Genomic DNA, 23,949 nt, shown 5'->3' with positions numbered 1-23,949 from the left:
TAAGTGCCAACTTATTTCGAAGGACATGAGACTTGGTTTCTTTTCTTTTAAGGAAACAAAACTCAACTCTTGTCAAGTTGTGTACGGATATATTAATCTATTGTTAGGTCAAGTCCTCCCCCACTTTAAAAATAATAAAAAAACACGATTTTCAGTTATTTTAAAATTATAATAATTATGACTGTTTAAAATATTTTTACTTAAAAATATATTAAAATAATAATTTTTTATTTTGAAAAATTCATTTTAATATTAGCAAAATTATAAATAAAATTTATTTTAAAAAAAAAATTAAAATTTTTAAAAACATATCTGTACCGGGTTTCCAATCTTCTCCTTGACTTGAGGAGGCCTTTAGGTGGTCGAATCAGAGTTTAAAGGTAACTTTCACTAAAAAAAAAGGTCTCACCACTATTATCATATAAAAAGATGTCAACAAAAATAAATAAAATCCATCAGATGATCAACAATTATACCATGTTATCATTTTCTTTTGTCTTCTTATTCTTTTGACCTTTTGTGTTCGACACTTTTTTGTTTTTCCGTACGAAATTCTTAAAAGATTCTTTAAAAATATAGGAATACTTGTAATTTTTTTAAAAAAATTAATATTTTCACTGAAATTTAAATTAATTTTATGATTAAATGTTTTGATACGCTGATATAAAATATAATTTTTAAAAAATAAAAAATATATTATTTTAATATATTTTAACATAAAAAATATTTTAAAAAATAACCACAGTAACATTATTAAACAGACCTAAATACTATCCCAAAAATAATTTGAATTTCCATGATTTTAGTCCCTGATCTATGTACTCATCCTCGATTGAATATAGAACCTATAAAACCAGTCATTTCAAAACACTCTCAATCAAGTCTTTTTATTAATATTTATTCGAATTAATGCATAACATATGCACAACAGATAAAAAAAGCATTTAAAACACAAGAAAATATAATCAATTGAGAAATGTATAAAAAAACATGTTTGAAATAGAATGATAAAATTTATAGGTTTGGGATGCAATTAAGAATGGACAGTGAGGTCCTCCCTAAATTTAAAACAAGCGCCGACTCGAAGAAGACATTCCGAGAAAGTGATTTCTTAAGGTGTCATCTATAGCTTTCCACTTTATTCCCCCCATCGAGACCAAACGTGCTTTCTTCCATGTTAAGCTTCCAATATTCACAATCTCTCCACTACTCTTCACTCTTCATAGCAAGACCACATCACTAATTCAATACACAGTGCTTTGTGTATCGAATCCATTGGTTTTCGTTGCAATGGCGAGTCCGAGAGAACACATAGAGCACATTAGAAAAACAACATTCTCAATAGGAGGAGAAAAGAACCCTTTGGCTCCTATGCTTGATCAGGCTGTCAAGTATCTCTCTGCCGAGCTCTACACTAAAGATGTCCACTTTCTCATGGAACTCATTCAGGTTTTTCTTTCTTTCCTTTTCTTCTTTATTGTGTTGATTTTACTTGATTATCTGTTTATGTAGTAAAGAGAATGATGATGTGTTGACTTGGTGGTCAATGACTTGCTAGTAGCTTTGTTCCCATGCTGACCCTTGAGTCTTGGTGTTTTCTTTAATTCCAAATAATTAATATACGAGGGAGTTGAAAAGCTAAATTCGAGCACAGGTCAACCAGTTAATTGCCTTAGTTTTCGAGAGTTGAGGTCTTGATGTGAAAAGGAGGGGAGAAAAAATGCACCTATTTTCCTTCTTGTCTGTTGCCGAATCTGAGGACTTCAACAAATCAGCGATGTGGCTAAAAATACAATATTTTTCCTTGTAATAATGTGAAGCACACGAAAGATATCAAGCCGCCTTCAACCGCAAGAACTCTAATACAGATTTGTATTATTTATTTATTTATTCAAGTTGTTTGCATCTCTAACATATTTACAACTCCTCACCGTCCGTAAAGCTATGAATCTTTTTAGTGAGGTCGATCACTCCTTTCAACTCAGGCCTCTTCCTGAACTTATCCTTGTCTTATCATCCTTGTGTTATCGGACCATAAATATTGCTACGTACGAAGATATCGATCCAAGTAGCCCAGTTAAGACAGACACGCAATTATTAGTAATGAAATCTTGGATGTGTAATTTACCAAGTGGTGAATTTTCATTCTCAGAATGCGGAAGACAATGATTACTCGGAAGGTGTAGACCCTTCGCTCGAGTTCGTCATAACATCTCGAGATATAACAGCCACCGGTGCACCAGCCACTTTGCTGATCTTCAATAGCGAGGAGGGTTTTTCTGCTAGAAACATAGAGTCGATTTGCAGTGTTGGGAATTCCACTAAGAAAGGCAACAAGAAACGTGGTTATATTGGGGAGAAAGGTATTTTTCTCACTCACTCATCATTCCTGACTAAATTTCAACTAGTAGCCTCCCAGGTTTAAATGGAACATTGATCTTATATGTTTATGCTGAATGTGAATAAAATATTGAAATGAGACCATTCTGTTCAATGTTGACAATTTCAGAAAATCTTTTGCTATTGTCAACGTCGTGGTTGATTCCAAAGATCACAAAGCAGAAGTGATTCTATAGTTCGTCAGTTCTAAATCAGCAGGGCCAATCTTAAGCTCCATTGTTTTTTTATGCCACATTAATGAATTAATGGTAGCATCCTACATGCCCATGCGTGTTTAATTACTTGTCATTCATGATAAGTATGGAGAACAAGACTTGTGATTAAGTTATTTATTAAAGTAGATTTCTCTACTTGACTCTGAATTTAGTGCACGATCTTTACGAGCTTTATCCATAGGAAAGGTTTTATACTGTGCGTCTAATGTTGTTCTAAAGTACCAAACATTTGGTTGAGTTTCAGGAATTGGGTTCAAGAGTGTGTTTCTGATCACTCCCCGGCCTTTCATATTCAGCAACGGCTATCAGATACGCTTCAATGAAAAGCCTTGCCCCCACTGCAATCTTGGATACGTTGTTCCTGAATGGGTTGAGGAGAATCCATCTCTTTCTGACATTAAAGAAATATACGGTTCCAATTCAACTCTTCCGACAACAACAATAGTCTTGCCCCTGAAACCTGACAAGGTGAAGTCTGTGAAGCAGCAGCTGTCCAGCATTCATCCTGAAGTGCTTTTATTTCTTTCAAAGATTAAAAGCCTTTCTGTCAGAGAAGAGAATGAGGATCCTAGGCTCAATACAGTGAGTGCAATAGCTATTACAAAAAGAACTAATTTCAGGGCTAGGGAGAGCATGGATGCCGAGTCCTACACACTCCATCTGTCTGCGGAGGTAAACAGTACTGATGAGCAAGACAGAGAATGCAGCTATTCTGTGTGGAAACAGAAGTTTCCAATGAAAAAAAAAAACAAAGTCGAGAAGAGAATGGGAGTGAAAGATCGGGTAATCACTCTGGCTTTTCCTAACGGAAAGCGTCTCCGTCGAGGAAGGAGCTTGCCTGGAATCTATGCTTTTCTTCCTACGGAGATGGTCACAAATTTCCCCTTCATAATTCAAGCAGATTTTATTCTGGCATCATCTAGGGAAACAATACTTTTGGATGACAATTGGAATCAAGGGATTCTTGATTGTGTGCCGCTTGCTTTTATTAATGCATTAGTCTCGTTAGTCAAAACGAGAGAAGATGCACCGGTGTCTAGTCTGCCTCGATTGTTCCAGTTCTTGCCAATCAAGAGTTCTCACTATCCAACACTTAATGCTGTGAGGGAATCAATCAAAGTAAAGCTTGCTGATGAAGAAATTGTTCCAAGTGAGCCTTTCACGGAGCAGAAGTTCTTCCACAAACCATCAGAAATTGGTCGAATAATGCCTGCATTCTGGAGTGTATTGAACAAGGCAAGGAAGGAAGGGGTGAGATTTCATAACCTTTCATCCCATGGCTGGTATGTTCTGAGCTCTCACTTCGATAAACCTGAGTATGATCATATACTTGATTTCTTGGGTGTGGGACATGTGAACAATGAATGGTATGCAAGGTGCATTCGGAGTTCTAATCTCTTAATGGGAGTCTCAGAAGATGTTTATCTGCAAATTCTTCTTTTTGTGGCCAATAATTGGCGTACGGAGTTTTGCACCACCACGATGGGCGACATTCCACTTATAAAATATGTAGATCGTGATGGTAGTGTGTCTTTGTGCAGCATCAACAAATCAGCTCAGAAGAACAGTGAGAGGTTGTTATGTCGATCACATGAAACTCATTATATATCTTGGTTGATTGCTTGGAACAAGGAATTTGGATTTGTTGGAAATAGATTTTTCCTTCCGAAAAGTACACAGGAAGCCATCTATTCATTTTCTAAGAAGGAGGACATCCTGCAATGGCTTGGAGTTGAGGTGAAAGTTTCTGAGATAAATTTACATGGCTATGCAGCAATAGTAACCAATCATCTCAATGATAATAGGAAGAACACCATCGCCTATGCTTGCTTCCTTTACCAGTCATTTTTACAGGGTTATCTGAATGCAGAGGGGGTTGATTCTTTGTGTGGTAAAATGCCACTAGTGGATAGCTATGGTCATGTGACCAAAGAAAGGAGTGGAGTTCTTGTCCCTGCTAACGGAAGCAAATGGGTGGAGTTGATTGGTTCTAATCCTTGGAGGGAAGAAAACTACGTCGAGCTCGGAGAGGACTACCTGCATCCTGCACGTTTCGCTGGCACTAGAACATCGGAAGAAAAGTTTATGGAATTCCTTATTACTCGTGTCAAAGCTTCTGATATTCCAAACATATCTCCTCCCAATGCTGGAATACCTACTCTGTCCGGGCCACTCACAAAACAGAATGCATTTCTGCTGTTGGATTGGATTCGAGAGCTAAAACGCAGAGGAATTTGCATTCCACAAAAGTTGTTAACTTGCATAAAAGACGGTAGCTGGCTTATGATTATAGTTAATGGTTCTTCAGATCACAGGCCACCATCACAGTCATTCCTACTTACTTCAGATGATGGAAATTCAAACTGGGGAACGACTTTGCAAAATGGAACTGTGCTTGTGGATATCCCATTAATCGACCAGGGTTTTTATGGTGATAAGATTAAGGAGTACAAAGAGGAGCTAAAAACAACTGGAGTCATGTTCGAATATGGGGAAGCGTGTAGATTTATTGGAAATCATCTGATGTCTCTTGCAGCTTCATCCACTTTGTCCAGAAGCTATGTGATACCAATACTCAATTTCATCAGATTTTTGAAGCAAAATTTTCTTTCTCCGGATCACTTTGTTAGCAAAATGAAAGAAGGCAGATGGTTAAGAACTTCCCATGGTTGCACGTCTCCAAATGGATCAGTTCTATACAGTGAGGAATGGAAAACTGCAAGGCAAATCAGTAAAATACCCTTCATTGATAAAGATGATTATGGTGAAGAAATTAATTGTTTCAAAGCAGAACTTCAGTTGCTTGGTGTCATAGTTGACTTCAATGGGAATTACCAGATGGTTGTTGACAACTTATTTTCTTCTTTTTCATCTTCTCTGACAGCAGAGGCTCTTCTGTTTATATTAGATTGCATGCATCATTCAACGTCTTCAGACAAACTTGCCAAAGCTCTTAAAGGCGTGAGATGTGTGAAGACAAATGTGGGTTACAAATCTCCAGGTGAATGTTTCTTTCCTGATCCTGAATGGGGCTCCCTTCTAGAGGTTTTCAACAGTGTCCCATTGATTGATCATGATTTCTATGAAAGTCGCATCACCACTCGCAAAAATGAGTTGAAGCAGCTGGGAGTAAAGGTAGATTTTGAGGAGGCTGTCAATGTGTTCGTCCAATCTTTCGAACGACAGGCATCGTTTTCTTCCATTTCAAAAGAAAATGTTTTTTCGTTCCTGTCGTGCTACAGAAAGCTAAAGGAAAATTCTCTTAAATTTCCTTCAGATCAGAAGAAGTGCATCCGCGAAGTGAAGTGGTTGAGGACTCGGCTCGGTGATTATAGGTGTCCAGGAAACTGCATCCTGTATGGTCCTGAATGGGAGTCAATCCTCGCAATTACTCTCCTTCCGTTCATTGATGATAGTGACAAGTTCTACGGGAGGGATATTCGTGAATATGAAAAGGAGCTGAAGAAGATGGGAGTTGTTGTTGAATTTAAAGCTGGTGTGAAATTTGTGGCTGCGGGTCTTTATTTTCCTCTGAATCCTTGTCACATAACTTCTGAGAATGTGTTCTCTTTGCTGGAGTGCATCCGAATTTTATTGCAAGAGAAGGATTACTCCTTTCCTGACACTTTTCAAAAAAATGTTCGTCGAGAGTGGTTAAGAACCCATGTTGGCTACAGGACTCCAGACAACTGTTGCTTGTTTGATTCCAAATGGGGTTTGTATTTGAAGAGCACTGACGGACCATTCATTGATGAAGTGTTTTATGGCTCTAACATCACATCATATAGGGAAGAGCTGAGCTCTATAGGAGTTACTGTTGAAGTGTATCAGGCATGCCCATTGCTAGCCAGTAACTTGTATCACCATTCTGATTTTTCCACTATTGTTCGAATATTCAAATTTTTGAGCAGAAATGAGTGGATGCCCGAAAGTGATGCAACCAGAAAGATTTGGATTCCTGATGGAGAGGAGAACGGTAAGTGGGTTAATGCAGAAGAATGTGTCCTGCACAACAGAGAAGGTCTTTTTGGTCAGCGGTTTAATTTTTTGGAGGAATACTATGAGCCGGACTTGCTTTGTTTCTTCTCCACTGCATTTAATGTCACCTCTAATCCTTCTTTTGATTCTCGCTGCAAGCTTTGGAAGGTTTGGGAAACTTCAGGATACCAATTATCACATGCTCAGTGTTGTGCATTCTGGGAGTGTGTTATGAGTCAATGGAGCTCAGAGGTGGAGACAGCTCTTGCTGATGGCTTAATGAAACTGCCTGTTCATTCTGGGCGTGGAGAAATTTTGTTGTTAGACAAGAATGATGTTTTTGTAGCTGATGACCTTCTTCTGAAGGAACTTTTTGAAAAGCATTCTCCTCGCCCAGTACTTGTCTGGTATCCTCAGCCAAGCTTGCCTTCTTTGCCCCGAAGTAAGTTGCTTGAAATATACAGGAAAATCGGAGTTCGCACAATTTCTGAATCAGCACGGAAGGAAGAACTGTCCTTGGCAGATGGGGTGAAACTCAAACCGTTGAATCCAAGAGTCCTTTTTATAGGAAAAGAGATGGTTCGCCTCATTCTTGGCTTTTTAGCTGATCCTTCTTTAAAAATGAAAGTGAAAAGGAGGCATGAAGCTGTGCGGTGCCTCCTCAACATCACTGCCCTTGTGACGGCGGAGCCAATTACTGTGAGCTATAGTTTGTCACTCTCTTCAGGGGAGATTGTGAAGGTAAGAGGAAGTCGAATGATTCGTTGGGATAGAAAGAGTTCAAAGTTGTATACACAGAAGCCAGACAAGGCTGGAGGACCCAAAGTTCGCATTGAATATGCCACTTATTTAGCGGAAGCCATAGCTGAGGGCGTGTTGTGGGATAAAGAAGATCATATAAGCGCACTCTGTGAGCTGATCAAGGTGGCTGTCCTGGTCAGTTTCAATGAAGAAGCAGTTCAGTTCTTGATGCAGTCCAAGAATTTGCAGATTTTTGAGGAGGATGAGGAATTCCTGTCTGCTGCTTTTCCTTAGTAGGTGTCCAAAAAATGTGATGCTACTGTTCCTATGTATAAATATGTAGTTTTCCTAAGAACAACCAGTTGATCAATTGCTGATTCTGGTGAGTCTACAACTGTCGGAGGAAACCTAACTATGTGTTTTCTGTCTTTCTTCGAATCGCAGCTAGCAACTATCTAATGTATTCTTATTAAATGTATGCTTCGGCTATATGCAAGATGGTCATTTGTGCTCAGCTTAAATTGAAATTTCCTTTGAGTTTTTCTATCCCACCCTCAGCTTAAATTGAAATGACCTAATGTGATACATGGACGTTTGCAGTCCAAGAATTTGCAGACTATTGAGTCAAGCAAACCGGCATTTGGTCAGCAAAGGAAAGATGAGAAACACAATCTTTAATGTGGTTGCATATGTGCTAAACATCGAAGCAAGTGTCAAAAATTCAGACTAGAACTGAATTGAACTGCAATATAATTCTTTTTAACGTTAAGAAAATTTGATCCGGTCTGCAGGTCAAAGATATGCTGTGTGGTCTGTCTTTACATAAGCTGTGGCTAACGATTCCATGGCTTCACATGCATCGATTTAATACACGTACGGCATGGTCTCCTTGCATTCTGTCGTATCCTTTGTCTTCTTGCTTGAAGACTTGTGGAGTTGACCTATATGAATGGTTTAAAATTGGAATAATAGTTGTTTGGTTTTTAAAGTTTTTTTTTTTTTTTAAATATTAAAATAATATAAAAATATTTGATATGACGATAACAATCACTTTTTAAAATTTTTTTATTTAAAAATATATTAAAATAATATATATATTTTTTATTTTTTAAAATTAATTTTTAAAATCAGAACACCAAAGTATTTTTTATTAAAATAGTATATTTTTTATTTTTTTTAAAATTATTTCTTACATCTTAATATTAAAACGATGGTGTTTTTGTAGGTTGAAAAGTGTGTTTGGCATTGCAGTAGCTATTGGTGATTTGAAAAAAATTGTTTTATAAGAAGTACTTTTAGTTGAGGTTGGTTTGAAAAAATAGATGTTTGGTTAAAACTATGGTTAAAATTGAGGTTGAACGAAAAGTAATTTAATGTTTTTGCTTAAGAATACTTTTGAAATTAAGGTTATAAAATAATTTTAAAAAAATATATATTAATATTGATGATTTTTAATTTAAATATTGTAAATTTAACTATTGCTATTACATAATGAAATAAATTATACTTAATATAAAATATTTTTTATTATTTTATAAAACCATCTACAAATGCACATTGTTCATGTTAATTGCACTGTTCATTGAACAATGCAATTACGTGAACAGTGCATAAAGCAGCCTTCAGCTGCTTCTTTTAGGCCTCGTTTGTTTCATTGGAAACTGGTTTTTCGGAAATCAGTTTCCAAAATTTCCTGTGTTTATTTTGTCATTAGAAAAATTGGTCAACGGAAAATACTTTCTCATCAACGGAAAACACTTTCCGGTCAATGGAAAATACTTTCCAGTCAATAAAAAATTTGGTTTGGTTTTCAGGAAAGTGTTTTCTCTTTAGCTGTGTTTGTTTTCCGGAAAGTGGTTTTCGGAAAATCACTTTCCAAACTTTCTTGTGTTTATTTGCCATTAGAAAAGTTGGTAAATGGAAAACACTTTCCAGTAAAAGGAAAAATTTGGCTTGGTTTTCAGGAAAGTGTTTTCCTAAAAAATTTGAGGGAAAACACTTTCCGGAAGTTGTGAAAAAATTTAGAGATGTCATTATTTGCTGATTATATCAAATTTGATCCTCAAACTTTTAATCGCTATATATATTTTGTTTTTAATATTTATTTTCAATTTTATCTCTTAAAATTTTATTTTTATATTAATTTTGGTCATTATTTTTATAATTGTTATTTGCTTTTTTCTTATCATTTTTTTATTGAAAATTTTTATCTATTAGATTTGGTCCTCATTCTTTTGATTGTTACTTATTTTATTTGAAATAATTTATGAAATGTTGATTATTATTATTTTAATTTCTTCATCTTTTATTTTTTTTTTAATTTTTTAGATTTGATCTCTATTATTTTGATTATTATTTATTTTATTTGAGATAATTTATGAAATTATATATTTTTTTCAATTTCATTCTCATTCAACTTTTTAATTTGTAAGATTTGTTTCTTATTATTTTAATAAACTTGAGAAAAATAAAATGTTAATAAGTTATTTTTCCAGCTCATTTTACATGACATAACCAAACACTAGAAAATGTTTTCCAGCTTATTTTTCATTACACTACCAAATATCAAAAAATACTTTTTTGGAATTCACTTTCCAAAAAAAAAACTATTTTTCAACAAACAAACGGGGTTTACGTTCCAAACACAGAAATTAATGGAGCCCATGAACAATAATTCATGTTTTTCCTTTACCAAACACTTTCCACGTTTTACTTTTAAACGTGATTTTTAACCTGTAAACAAACGGTCTCAAAATATTCTTGGAATCGTGCGTTTATGGTTAGCCGGGCTGTGACGTGCATGGTAAGGATGATTCCTCCACTTCCAAGGTGATTATAGGTGTTTCAAAGACTAAAGAAAGGGGTCTTTAAAAAGAACAGTAATGATTGTTTTAAAAAGTATTTTTTAAAAAATTATATTTTTTAATTTTTTTAAAATTATTTTTTGTCTTTTAATATTAAAACGATTCAAAAATATATAAAAATAATTTTCAATAATTTATTTTAATTTATTTTTAAAAATATATTAAACCGCACAGCCAATGACACTCTGATCAGTACCTGTGCGGTCGAATCATAGAGGACCATTCAATTATTATTAAGGACCAGTCTCTCTTTCCTCACAGTGAAAAACGAATATTTGAGTCCACTTTTCCATGTTTTAAATTTGATAGCCCTTTTCGTTTGTGGAGCTTCGGCTTCCACCTTTACACTACTTCTCGAGCAAGTTTTCCCCTCTTCCACTACGTCCGAGTTCTTTTCTCGATAGCAGGTCCACTCGTGAATCAGCTCTTGTCTTTTTTCTTTTTGTACCAATGAGGTAATTCGATGATCACATCGAATTAAGGTGGTTCCGTTCAATTAGCACCTCTCTTTTCCTTCGAGCCTTTTCCTGTTCATATGCTTAAAGAGAACGAGGAGGGGAAGTTTCCCTCAGCATAATAAAGCATGATTATAACAACTAATTTTAATTTTTAATCACATCCTTCGTTTGATAGTATAGCAGCTCCAACAGTTACAAACTTGGATTCATGGAAACCTTGGTGGGATCAGTACTCTCTCTCTTTTATAATCCTTAACCATACGCCTTAGGGGTTAAGTATATTATGGTAACTTCTTGTGGATGACTTTACTTTTTCATTATGTAAAAGTAAGTGAAGTATTTTTGTTTATATAACTTAGATTCTGTTTTTTATTTTTTTTAATTATTTTAATATATTAATATCAAAAACAAATTTTTAAAATTTTTTTTAGGAACCATCTCCTTTATTTTATGTCATGCCAAATTTTTTACATAACAAAAAAAAATAAAAATGGATGTTCAGAAAACAGAGAAATACTCTAATTTTATGGAACAATAAACTAAGAGAAAAACCAAACCTTCCTATTTAAATACAATGTTTCTATGCTTGAAAAAAACTAGTTTTCTAATTTTCTAAATTTGTACTGATAAGGAAAAACATATTTTTTAGGTTCTTTCAATTATTATTTAAATATTTCTATGCCTTTTTTTTTTTTCAAGTCAATGCTTTTCCTCTTTTAACTCCGCCACTCCTACCTGTACAAGTTTCCTTCCCTATGAAGGAGTCTTCTTAGTTTCTAGTCTTCACTTCACTACTCGCTACTACCGCTACCGCTACCTTCTCCTCTTTCCGAGCTTTCTTCGTTTCCTTCAAAACCTTTGGTTTCTTCTCTCTGTAAGACTGTAACTACTCAACTTCGTGTTTTTCTTTTTTGGTTTCTGGGTGTTTTTTCTTTTCTGTTTGCAAGAGCAACAATGGCAACTCCAAAACAACACATAGATCACATAAGAAAAACTACGTTCTCAATAGGAGGAGAAAAGAACCCTTTGGCTCCTATGCTTGATCAGGCTGTCAAGTATCTTTCTGCTGAACTCTACGCTAAAGATGTCCACTTTCTTATGGAACTCATTCAGGTTTTTTTTTTTTTTTTTTTTTTTATCAATGTGACCAGACAATGCTGTTTAGTATGTTCAATGTTGCATGTTTTACTTTATATGTTTAATTTGCCCTTTATCCATTCTTTCTCTTTAAATTTTGTAGTCGCTGATTGCTTTGCTAGTGATTAAAGTTGGAAGCTGCAAATTTCTGTTGTTTTTTGTTTTACTGAATTGAAAAGCTAAGAGTCAAGTTGAGTCAATGACTGTCTTTTTTTTTTCTTTTTGGCTGTGGCTTTCGGTGAAAAAATGGGTTCTTGTTGTTTTTCTAGTTGAAATGAAGTCATCAAGCTACCTAATTTTGATCATTCAAGGTCTTTAACAGTTAATAAAAATGAAGAAGGAATTTTGGATATTTTAATTTTTGTAGCAGTTATTTTGATGTTATATAATATGCATAGTTTACTATCCTTTGATTCCAAGGTGAATTTTCCTTTCACAGAATGCTGAAGATAATGAATACTTGGAAGGGGTGGATCCTTCACTTGAGTTTGTCATAACATCTCGAGATATAACAAACACTGGTGCGCCTGCTACTTTGCTCATCTTCAATAATGAGAAGGGTTTTTCTGCCAAAAATATCGAGTCCATTTGCAATGTTGGAAATTCCACTAAGAAAGGGAACCGGAAGCGTGGCTATATTGGGGAGAAAGGTATTTTTCCTTGCTCAATTTCTTGTGCAACAGTGTATTTTATAAGTTGTGCGCACTTCCGAGCTGCGGGCTTATTGCTTGTGTCGTGTTGTTTCTCGGTTGTGTTTTAGTACATTTTGTAAACCTTGTCACACCCCCACAAAAAAATTTATAAAGGCACGACATCGGCTGGCGATTTTCGTTGTGTTCTAAGGATTTGGTTCTTTGGAGTCGCCACCTAGTATTTGGTCACTAGGAACCCTAACTGGTCTTTCAGAGATTCTAAGGCAAGGGACTGGTTGCGTAAAGGGAAGGAACTAGCACCCCTAATACGCCCTACCTAAGGTAAGCTGCTTGGTGTTTGGTTTGCTTTATAGTCTATGGTGTTGGTGTTTTCTAATCCCGTCAACTCGTAAATCGCAAGGATAAGAGAATAAAAGAATGAAGAAAATTTTCACGATTCTTTAAAAAAAACTACTTTTCACGACTCGTAAACCGTGGAGAAAAAAAAATTAAAATTAAAATTTTGAAATGTTCTCGATCGCAACCAAAACTTCTTTCAAACATGTGCGTTGATTTATTACTCCCGATAATATTTTGGATGTTCGTCCTTTTTAAGGATTTCTTCATCCAAACATTAGCGGTGAACAATAACCACAACTTCTCCTCCCAAAATAAGATTTTTATAGTTTTTGGAATATTGGCCAATACCCTTTGGAGTTTTACAAACAGGTTGTAAAATCCACAAATGCAAGAAAATGATTTTTGTTTTTAAGAAATCTATGCGAAAACACATTTTCAAAACTTCCAATATTTTTTTTATATATAAAAAGGAACATTCAAAACATGTTAGAGTATTGGCCGTATGCAACACGCAAGAAAACACTTTTTTTTTTTTGTAAACATTTTTTTTTGTGAAAACGGGTATTTTAAACACTGAATTGGTATTCTTATGGTATAAAAATACAAACCAATATTAATCCACCCTAATAAAAATATGCAGGAAAAATCAATACTATTTTTAAGGCCTTTTTGAAAAAAAAAATTTGAAAGCAAAAAACATTTTTTATTTTTGAAAATCTTTGATGTTTGACGAAAACCGGGTATTTTAATACCGGATTTGTATCTTTACAATACAAAACTGATATTGATCAAAATACAGTAATAAAATTACACAAAAATCACAAATTTTTTTGAAGATATTTTTTCAAACGGGCCAGACTCGGCCTAAAAGGAAATTGGGCCAAAAATCAACCCAAAATAAATTAGGGCCCAATTTCTACAGGGCTGGACTCAGCCCAGCCCACACATGGTGTGGCTGATGTTACAACCCGAAATGAACATGGACTGGTTACTGTGCACCTGCACAGTAACCAGTTAATTAATTAGGTGGTTACTGTGCACCTGCACAGTAACCTGTTAATTAATTAGACCTGCATAGTAACCGAAGAATTAATTAGCTGGTTACTGTGCCCCTGCACAGTAACCAGCTAATTAATTTCTTACTTGCAGAACGTGCACAGTGCACGTTCTGCATGCAAGAAGACGAATACGGGATAAAGGGGAAGAGTTACCTGCGACGATGAGCTTGGGTAGAGGAGCTGACAGTGGTGCTGGTGGTGGTTTTGCTGGCGGTTGCTGACCGGAGGATGGCTGGGATGGTGGCTGGCCTTTCTTCCTTTTTCTCTGTGTTTTTGTTCTACTCTGTTCTCCTCTGCTTCTCCTTTCTTCTTCTGCTTCTCACACTGCTCTTCCCTCTCACGGTGATTCTGCTATTTTTTTGGCAGCGTTGATGGTGGTGGTGGTGGTGGAGAGGAAGCCGGTGATGCCTCAAGTGGTTATGACGGTGACAGTGGCTGGGAAGCCTAAGGACAACGGTTGTTTCCTTCTTCTTCTTCCCCGTGCAGAGGAGCAGGTGCTGCCTTTTCTTCAATGGTGCTCTCCTCGTTTGAAACTTCACTCTCCTTTTAGTTTAAAAAATATAACTCTCTCCCCTCTGTTCGGTCTCTCCTCTCTCTCCTCCCTTCGGGTTCTTTGTTTTTTCTTTGGGTTCTTTTTTTCTTTTCTGTCTTCCTCCTCTTCTTCTCTCTTTCGGTTCTCCATTTATAGAACCAGCGGGCGTGGCTTCACCGTGGAGCCAAGGAGCGGCTGTCGGGGAGCGGCTGTCCAGGCGGGCCTCCCTCGGCTTCGGCAGCGCGGCGGGTGGTCGGCCAGTGTCTTCTGTCGGTGGCCCACCGGCGTGGGGCCTCGGTCGGTGACAAGAGGGACCTGCAGAAAAATAAATAATGCAAACTTTTCCTTCTTCCCCGCTGTAATGTTCGGGGGAAGAAGAAAGTGAACAGTGCCGTTCAAAACGGCACCGTTCGGTCTCTTTTTTTTTTTTTTTTTTTGCATGAAACGGCGTCGTTTTGGATAAAACGCGCCGTTCCATTTTAAAATAAAGGCGCCAGAACATTTCTTGAATCAGTCCTTAATCATCCAAATTTGAGCTTCTCCTCAAAATTTAAATTTTCCTTCTCAATAGGGCTCTCATCCTTCAAGAAAATACTGTAAAAAATCCAATCTTTGTATCTTTATACTCCTTGACCAGTTTTCTAACCATTTTCTGAGTGCTTCTGCCTTCCGTTATTTTTCTAGCCTCTTTTGGCTATTTATTTTATTTATTTTTGTGGGGACCCAAAAATGGGTTACAACAAACCTGACGAGATTTCATTCAAGAATTCCTTCTTAATTGTATTTCTGATACTGTCACAATACTTATACAATCCTGCCTCTACTAGCTGTCTTTGGAAAGAAATCAAATACTATCCCATAACAATCGGGATTTACATAAATAGAAGATATACTAGAATATTACATGTATAGTTTCCTATTGTGTGTAGGTTTGTATAGCTCATGCCAACACTCCCTCTCAAGTTGGTGAAAAAATGTCTTTGATACCAAGCTTGTCAAGAGAGCTGTGAAAGTTTTTGTTGGAGACCGCTTTTGTAAGCATATCAGCAAGTTGATCCTCTGACCTGACGAAGGGAAAACAAATTACTTTTTCTTCTAGATTCTGTTTAATAAAATGCCAGTCTATCTCAATGTGTTTTGTCCTGTCATGCTGGATTGGATTCTGAGATATTTCAATTGCGGCCTTATTGTCACAGTACAAATTCATCTCTGAGTTAGGAGCAAAGCCAATTTCTGAGAGTAGTCTTCTAAGCCATAGAAGCTCACAAAGCCCCTTTGCCATACCTCTAAACTCGGCTTCATCACTTGATAGTGCTACCACTTTCTGTTTCTTGCTCCTCCATGTAACTAGATTACCTCCGACAAACGTGAAGTATCCGGATGTAGATTTTCTATCAGATAAGCTTCCTGCCCAGTCAGCATCTGTATAGCCTTCAATATCTACGTGGTCATTTTTGGAGAACATAAGTCCCTTCCCTGGCGCCGATTTCAAGTATCGAAGAATTCGAACAACTGCATCCATATGATCTTTGCTAGGACAGTGCATAAATTGACTGACTACACTCACAGCATATGAAATATCTGGACGGGTATGAGATAAATAGATTAGCTTACCCACCAGTCGTTGATACCTCTCTTTATTGGTTGGTTCTTGATCAAGGTGCTCCCCAAGTTTCTGATTCTGAACTGTTGGAGTATCCGCTAGCTTGCAATCAAGCATTCCTACTTCAGTAAGTAGATCAAGTACATACTTTCTTTGTGATAGAAAGATGCCTTGTCTTGATCTAGCCACTTCGATTCCAAGGAAATACTTAAGTCCACCCAAGTTTTTCATTTCAAAGTCCGTAGCCAATTGCTTCTGCAGGTTGTAGATCTCTTCTGTATCATCTCCTGTAATTATCATGTCATCTACATAAATTATCAAGGCAGTTATTTTACCTTGTCGTCGTTTTAGAAAGAGAGTATGATCTGAGTTGCTTTGTAGAAACCCATACTTTCTCATAGCCATGCTAAAGCGACCAAACCATGCACGTGGTGACTGTTTCAACCCATATAAAGCCCGTTGTAACCTGCAGACAATTCCAGAGGAGGATGACATATAACCTGGTGGGATATCCATATATACTTCCTCTTTAAGATCTCCATGAAGAAAAGCATTCTTCACGTCAAACTGATGTAAGGGCCAATCTAGATTTGCAGCCAGGGATAGCAGCACTCTGACAGTGTTCAGCTTTGCAACTGGGGAGAATGTTTCCTGATAGTCTATTCCGTATGTCTGAGTATAGCCCTTGGCTACTAACCTTGCTTTGTATCGTTCAATTGAGCCATCTGCTTTATGTTTAATAGAAAACACCCACTTGCATCCAACAGTTTTCTTCCCATTCGGCAGCAACACAAGATTCCAGGTTCTGTTTCGATTTAAGGCCTCCATTTCTTCTTGAATTGCTAATGACCATTTCTGGTCTGCCAACGCTTCATGGACTCCGCAAGGGATGAGGTCAGAGGATAGTCTGTGTGCAAAGCCTATAAGGGGTTCGGACAATCCCCTTGTCGTCATGTGATTAGAAATAGGATACTTGGAATTTTTCCCTTCACCACCTGGAGAGTAACGAGCTGGAGCTTTGCCTCGGTTATGCCTGAAAGGTAAGTGGTAACCAGTAGCAATATCCAAAGCATTTCCAGAAGATAATGAAGGAGATGTTACCTCAGGAGTATTCTCACGGGAAGGATTGTCACTGTCGGGTACATCAGGGAGAGGGGTTGTTATACTAGGAGGTCCAGATTCTTGTTCTTGTTCATCTTCAACTGTAATTTCCTCATTCATACTGGTCTCTGCAGCCGGTGATGGTGCTACTGTCACCTCAGGTTCCCCACTCATTATATCTACTTCAATCGGCTGGATATCTGCAGCTCCATTCCCAGTCGGATATAGAACAGAAGGTGGATATATAACAGTCTGTTCGGCTGTCTCTCCATTCACCATAGGTGCGGCTGTTTCTACTGTCATCATATCATCCCACCGATTCTGCTCTTCATCCAAAGTCTCCCTCTGAAGAGGAGAAGTTGATTGTGCCAAATAAAAACTTTCTGACTCCACAAACGTGACATCCATTGTAACATAGACCCGTTTTTTTGTTGGGTCATAACAACGATATCCTTTCTTGTTGGTACCATACCCCAAAAAAATACAACGAACTGCACAAGGTTCAAGTTTGGTTCGTTGATTTTTATGTAGATGAACAAATGCGACACAGACAAATACACGTGGTTGAATAAGTAATAGAGATGGTAAAGTAACATGTTGTGATAGAACCTGTAACGGAGTTTTGAAATTCAAAACCTTAGAGGGCATTCGGTTCATCAAATAAACAGCAGTAACAACAACATCATCCCAATGGCGACCAGGTGCTTTTGAGCCAATCAATAATGCACGTGCAGTTTCTAGAATATGTCGATTTTTCCGTTCGGCTACTCCATTTTGTTGCGGAGTTTGACTACATGAAGACTCATGGAGAAGACCATTTCTTTGAAAGTATTCTAAGAAATCTCGATTCATATATTCTCCCCCATTGTCAGATCGAAGAACACGGATTTTTGCTGAAAATTGGTTTTGAACCATAGCATGAAATGCTTGAAATACACCAAATACCTCATCCTTTCGTTTCAATAAGTATAGCCAAGTCATCCACGTACAATCATCTACAAAAGTCACAAACCATCGTATACCCGAAACAGTTGTAATAGGGGAAGGTCCCCAAACATCAGAGTGGATCAGAATAAATGGAATATCACTTTTATTAAAACTGATTGGAAACGGTACACGATGGCTTTTGGCAAAAATGCAAGTCTCACATCTGAAATCTGAATGTCTCAAAGTTGAAAATAATTGCGGAAATAAATGCTTCATGTAGCTAAATGAGGGATGTCCTAATCGATAATGCCATAGCCAAATCTGTTCTTTGCTTGCACTAAATGTGCGACTCACAGTATTAACTCTGCCTGAACTGAAGTCGTCCATGTAGTATAACCCCTCTCTCTTAGTACCACGCCCAATGATCTCCTTCGTAAGAATATCCTGAAAAAGACAAAATTGTGGATACATTAGTGCTACACAGTTGAGTTCTTCGGTGGCTTGACCCACAGATAATAATTTACTGGACAGAGATGGTACTAATAGAGTATTAGGCAATGAAATTGATGGGGATATATCTACTGTTCCTGCTCCTGTAACAGGATACATAACCCCGTTAGCATTGAATATACTAGTTCGCCTTGGTTCTGTCTGTTGCACAATATCCTCCGAACAAAATGTCATATGATCAGTGGCTCCTGAGTCCACTATCCAGTCGTTATTAACGCCTCCCTTAGAAACAAGTAAGGCACTACTGTTGTTACCTTGATTGCCAGGAGGGGCAGTCATGAGTTCATTTGAATTCACCAGTGGAGCAAGTGAAAGCTCCGGTTCTTTAGTCACAGGTTGTTCCTCCTTAACCGTGGATGTTCCTCCTGTGAATGCATATTCTGCATTAACCATGGCTGCTCTTCCAGTTCCACCAGCAGACTCTTTGGACTTTCGTGCCTTAAGTTCTGTCCACCATTCTGGATAACCATGCAACTTAAAACATGTTTCACGGGTATGTTTCATGTTCCCACAGTAAGAGCATCCGTTACTTCCTCCTTCCATTTGTCCTCTAGCCTTAGAAAAATTTAGTTTTCCCCCATGTGATGAAGAATTCCCCGGTTTGGCCACCTGAAGTGTAAACTGATTCTGTGAACTGTTTCTCATTCCTCTAGAGATCATAGCAGCGGCTGGAATGGTTCCATTATTTGACAGCATGACTGTCTGCCTAATATCTTCCCTTCTAACATATGCATACGCCTGTTCCACAGATGGGAATGGTTTAAGTTGAAGAACGTCGCTTCTGATCTTGTCAAGCCTGTCATCTAACCCATCAAGGAAAGTATACACTCTATCCTCTTGCAAGAGAGTGTTATATTTTTGTATGTCATGAACACACACCATCGGGTTCGGGCGGCGAAAATCAATCTCCCTCCAGACGCCTTGGAGACAGTTGTAATATGTCTCAATTGGTTCCCCCGATTGCTTCATTCTAGTCACCCGTCTCTTCAAATCATACACTTGGGATGCATCAGTTCCATCGAAAATAGGTTGTAGCAATTGAATCCCATACCTGTTTTGCCGTGGGAAATCGAATGAAGTTGCTGACTAATGATGGATTCATTGAGCCAATTAACCATCCCTTCACGACAGAGTTCTCTGTCCTCCATCTCCTGAATGAAGGAGCAGCCGGTTCTGGTTGTGGGAAGTCACCATTTATATATCCTAGCTTGTCTTTTCCTGAGATAAACATCTCGACAATCTGGGACCATAACGCATAATTGGTACCATCCAATTTTATACCAATCTGTGTTGCTGTAATATCCTGCATTACTGCTGGAGTCTGATTCTGGTTTATGACTTGATTCACTCTTGCCATAAGGTCTTCAAAGTTTTCAGTCGTATTAGGTTGCTCTGATTCCACCAGGTCGGTTGGTGTTGCCATCGCCTCCATTATCAGATGTTGCTAGCAGAGATCAGACAAAGGATCTTGGCTCTGATACCATGTAAACCTGACGAGATTTCATTCAAGAATTCCTTCTTAATTGTATTTCTGATACTGTCACAATACTTATACAATCCTGCCTCTACTAGCTGTCTTTGGAAAGAAATCAAATACTATCCCATAACAATCGGGATTTACATAAATAGAAGATATACTAGAATATTACATGTATAGTTTCCTATTGTGTGTAGGTTTGTACAGCTCATGCCAACACATTTTTGTTTTTTAGTATATATTTGCTTCAGCGACAAATGAAAAACTTGTGTCGTGGTTTTGTATGGAAACTCAACTAATTGAACCTAGTAAACATGTCTGCTTAAACATTGAATTGCGAAGGCATTGAGCTAAGCACAACACAAACATGCAATGCATATGAACAGAAGATCTTTTCAAATCATGATAGAGGTGGATAGGGTATGCAACTGTACCATTTAGCAACCCATTAGTGAGACTTGCGTAAACTTTGTTTATCTTATTTAAATCAGCACCTCTTATTTATCTTCAATTCTGTTCTAATAAACTTTGTGTCGGTTTGGTATGCAGGAATTGGATTCAAGAGTGTGTTTCTTATTGCTGCTCAGCCTTACATATTCAGCAATGGCTATCAGATACGATTCAATGAAAAGCCCTGTCCACACTGCAATCTTGGATACATAGTTCCTGAATGGGTTGATGATAGCCCTTCTCTTTCTGACATAAAACAGATTTATGGTTCCGCCTCTACCCTCCCAACTACTACACTGATTTTGCCCCTGAAGCCTGATAAGGTGAACCCCGTGAAGCAGCAGCTGTCGAGTATTCATCCTGAAATCCTGCTGTTCCTTTCAAAGATAAAACGCCTTTCTGTCAGGGAAGAAAACGCGGATCCCAGGCTCAACACTGTTAGTGCAGTAGCTATTACAAAAGAGACAAATTTCGTGCAAAGGAAAAACATGGATGCCGAGTTCTACACACTCCATCTGTCTGCAGAGGAAAACAGTGATGAATTTGAAAAAGAATGCAGCTACTACTTGTGGAAGCAGAAATTTCCTGTCAGGCAGGAAAACAAAGTCGACATGAGAATGGAAGTGGAGGATTGGGTGATCACTTTGGCTTTTCCTAATGGAGAGCGCCTCCATAGGGGAATGGAGTACTCCCCTGGAATATATGCATTTCTTCCGACGGAGATGGTGACCAACTTTCCCTTCATAATTCAAGCAGATTTTATTCTAGCATCATCAAGGGAAACAATACGATGGGACAATGTATGGAACCAAGGAATTCTTGATTGTGTTCCCTTTGCTTTTATCGAAGCATTTGTCTCATTAGTCAAAACAGTGGATGGCGCACCAGCATCTAGTTTGCCTCGAATGTTCAAGTTCTTGCCGGTCCATAGCTCCCCCTTTGAAAAGTCGAATTCAGTGAGGGAATCAATTAAAGCGAAGCTGGCTGAAAAGGATATCATTCCAAGTGAGTCATGCACAGCACAACAGTTCTTTCATAAACCACGTGAAGTTGGCCGATTAATGCCTGCTTTCTGGAATATACTGAAGAAGACAAGGGAGCAACGAGTGAGCTTGCACAAACTTTCATCCCATGGTTGCTATGTTCTGAATTCTTCATTTGATAAGCCAGAGTATGATCACATACTGGATTTCTTGGGGGTGAGACCGGTAAGCAGTGAGTGGTATGTAAAGTGCATTCAAGACTCTAATATTGTAATGGGAGTCTCACAGGAAACATACCTGGAGCTTCTTCATTTCCTTGCTGTTAATTGGCAGTCCAAGTTTCACGGCACAGGCATGGGGAACATTCCACTAATTAAATATGTGGGTACCGATGGGAGCGTTTCTTTGTGCTCTGTTAATGAATCTGCTCAACAGAATGGTAAAACTTTTCTGGAGGACGAGGAGTTGCTTAATGCTGCCTTCCCTTCTGTTTAGGTACGTGTGAACCCCTTAATAGTTACAAGTTCGCAAGCTTCTGTTTTTGTCGTTTGCTTCTTCCAGCACCATTCATCTGTCTAAGCAAGTATTATTTTGTTAATTTGTAAGATGGTGTGAACTGTTGGATCCAATATGTTAGGGAGATCAGCGGTTAAGCTGGTTCAGTCAGTCTACTATCTAGTGGACTTGGGTGTGTGTTTTTCAGCCTTGTTTGCTTTGCAGCTGTATGCATGGTCATTTTGAATTATAAAATGGTGTGTACTTAAATATGTTCGATGGAAGTGTTCTGCCCCTGCCCCCTGTGCATGTCCTTGTGCCATTTTGATTTAATTTTTCTACTTGGGATGATTCTTGGTAGATTTCTGTTTGTGCCAAGAAATATTATAAGATTTAGAGGCATATAGGCCCGACACAACTGCGTTGCTGTGTGTTCCGCTTCCGTACAACGTCACTTTCAAATGAACACCAGCATCAGATTTATCCAAATTTCATCAGATCATTGGAAGATGGGGCATGGAAAATGGTGGCCTAGAAAACTTTTTCGAAGCACAGTAATTCACATCTATATAGCATAATTTTCATGGCTGAAGTGTTAAATATGAAACAGAACACTTGATGAAAGAAAATTCCCATCATTGTAAAGAACATGACTCGTGACTACAAAAGCAGCAAAGGGAAAACCAAATATGTTTGGGAGAACACTTATAGTTTTTGAAAGTAGTAAAAGCTTCTGACTTTTCTACCAGAAAATAAACCCATGTCTTGTGACTGAAGTCATTAATAAAACTAATCAGGTATGTTTTTTTGCTATTTGAGATTGGTGTAATTGATCCACAAATATCAGCATGAACAAGTTGAAGTATTTGAGAAGCCCTCTATGTGCTCATTGTAGGAAATGAATCCATGTGTTGTTTGCCCACCAAGCAATCTTTACATACTTTGGAAGAAGGATTTTTTAGCTGGGGCAATCCTTTCACCATCGGCTTCTGCTGGAGAGTTTTCAAACCTTGGAAATTCAAATGTCCATACCTGTAATGCCAAAGATGTGTTTGATCCTTTGTGACTGTATTGAAACATGTAGACTCTTTTGGTTGAGATGTAGCAAACAAAACAAACATCCTGTTGGATGACATTGCAGGCTCCATAAACAAGCCCTTTGCAGGATAAAAGATCTTGCACTTTCCACTCTGAAATACAATTGAAAGTCCTTTTTGTAGAAGTTGTCCAATACTTAGCAAATTATTCTTCAACTCCGGTACATAAAAACACTCCAGTGATGATTTGATCAATTCCATTTACTCGCAGCCTTATATTGCCTATTCCATATACTGCCATGCTTGAGTTGTTTTCAAGCTTTACTGATTCTCTGAAGCTCGCATCCAAGTCTGAAAAACATTCATTCTTTCCGCACATATGATTACTGCAGCCTGAGTCAAGATACCACAATTCTTCTCTGTTCACCTTTGTATCTTCAACATAGGCCATCAATAGAATTTCTTCTCTAGCCTCTACAAAATTTGCTCCTTTCTCCTTGCTTGGACATTCATATTGAAAGTGCCCATGTTTATGACAATAGTAACATTCTAACATGGATTTGTCAAAGTTTCTGCCTCTCCCTCGACCTCTTCCTCTAAAACTGCCATGTCCACGACCTCTTCCTCCAAAGAATTCATCAAACGTAACCATCAACACCTGTTCTTCTGTGATATGATCATTCATACGTTGTTCATGAACAAGTATACTACTCTGCAACTCATCGATGGACATAGAGTCTAGATCATGTTACTCTTCAATAAAGCAAACGAAATAATCAAACTTAGAAGTCATTGACCTCAAAATTTTTTCAATGACTAACACATCTGTCAATTTTTCACCATGTAATCTCATTTTATTAGCTATGGTGAGAGTCTTGGCAAAGTATTCCGTCACAACCCGATTTCCGAATCCATGACCGACATATAGGCAAGGTTCCCCTCCAAGGTTCCATACCTATGCGAACCCAAACTTACATACAATCCTATCCTT

The 23,949-nt window shown here is 37.7% G+C and overlaps 2 protein-coding genes across 2 annotated transcripts; both read left to right on the top strand.

Annotated features, from left to right (window-relative positions):
* The first annotated feature begins 1,166 nt into the window (after positions 1 to 1,166).
* Positions 1,167 to 7,855, top strand: LOC118057517 (uncharacterized). The gene is made up of 3 exons (XM_035070117.1): positions 1,167 to 1,449; positions 2,153 to 2,363; positions 2,860 to 7,855. The coding sequence occupies exons 1-3, from the start codon at positions 1,291 to 1,293 to the stop codon at positions 7,626 to 7,628; spliced, it is 5,139 nt and encodes a 1,712-aa protein (XP_034926008.1). The 5' UTR covers positions 1,167 to 1,290; the 3' UTR covers positions 7,629 to 7,855.
* Positions 7,856 to 11,398: 3,543 nt separating this feature from the next.
* On the top strand, positions 11,399 to 22,198 carry LOC118057519 (protein NO VEIN-like). The gene is made up of 3 exons (XM_035070119.2): positions 11,399 to 11,769; positions 12,233 to 12,443; positions 20,543 to 22,198. Exons 1-3 carry the CDS (start codon positions 11,611 to 11,613, stop codon positions 21,919 to 21,921), a joined length of 1,749 nt encoding a protein of 582 aa, XP_034926010.1. The 5' UTR covers positions 11,399 to 11,610; the 3' UTR covers positions 21,922 to 22,198.
* The last annotated feature ends 1,751 nt before the right edge of the window (positions 22,199 to 23,949 follow it).

Source organism: Populus alba, chromosome 15 (assembly GCF_005239225.2).
Source record: "Populus alba chromosome 15, ASM523922v2, whole genome shotgun sequence".
Taxonomy (NCBI): domain Eukaryota; kingdom Viridiplantae; phylum Streptophyta; class Magnoliopsida; order Malpighiales; family Salicaceae; genus Populus; species Populus alba.
Note: the sequence above shows the minus strand (reverse complement) of the source record. Positions and strands in the feature narration are given on the sequence as shown.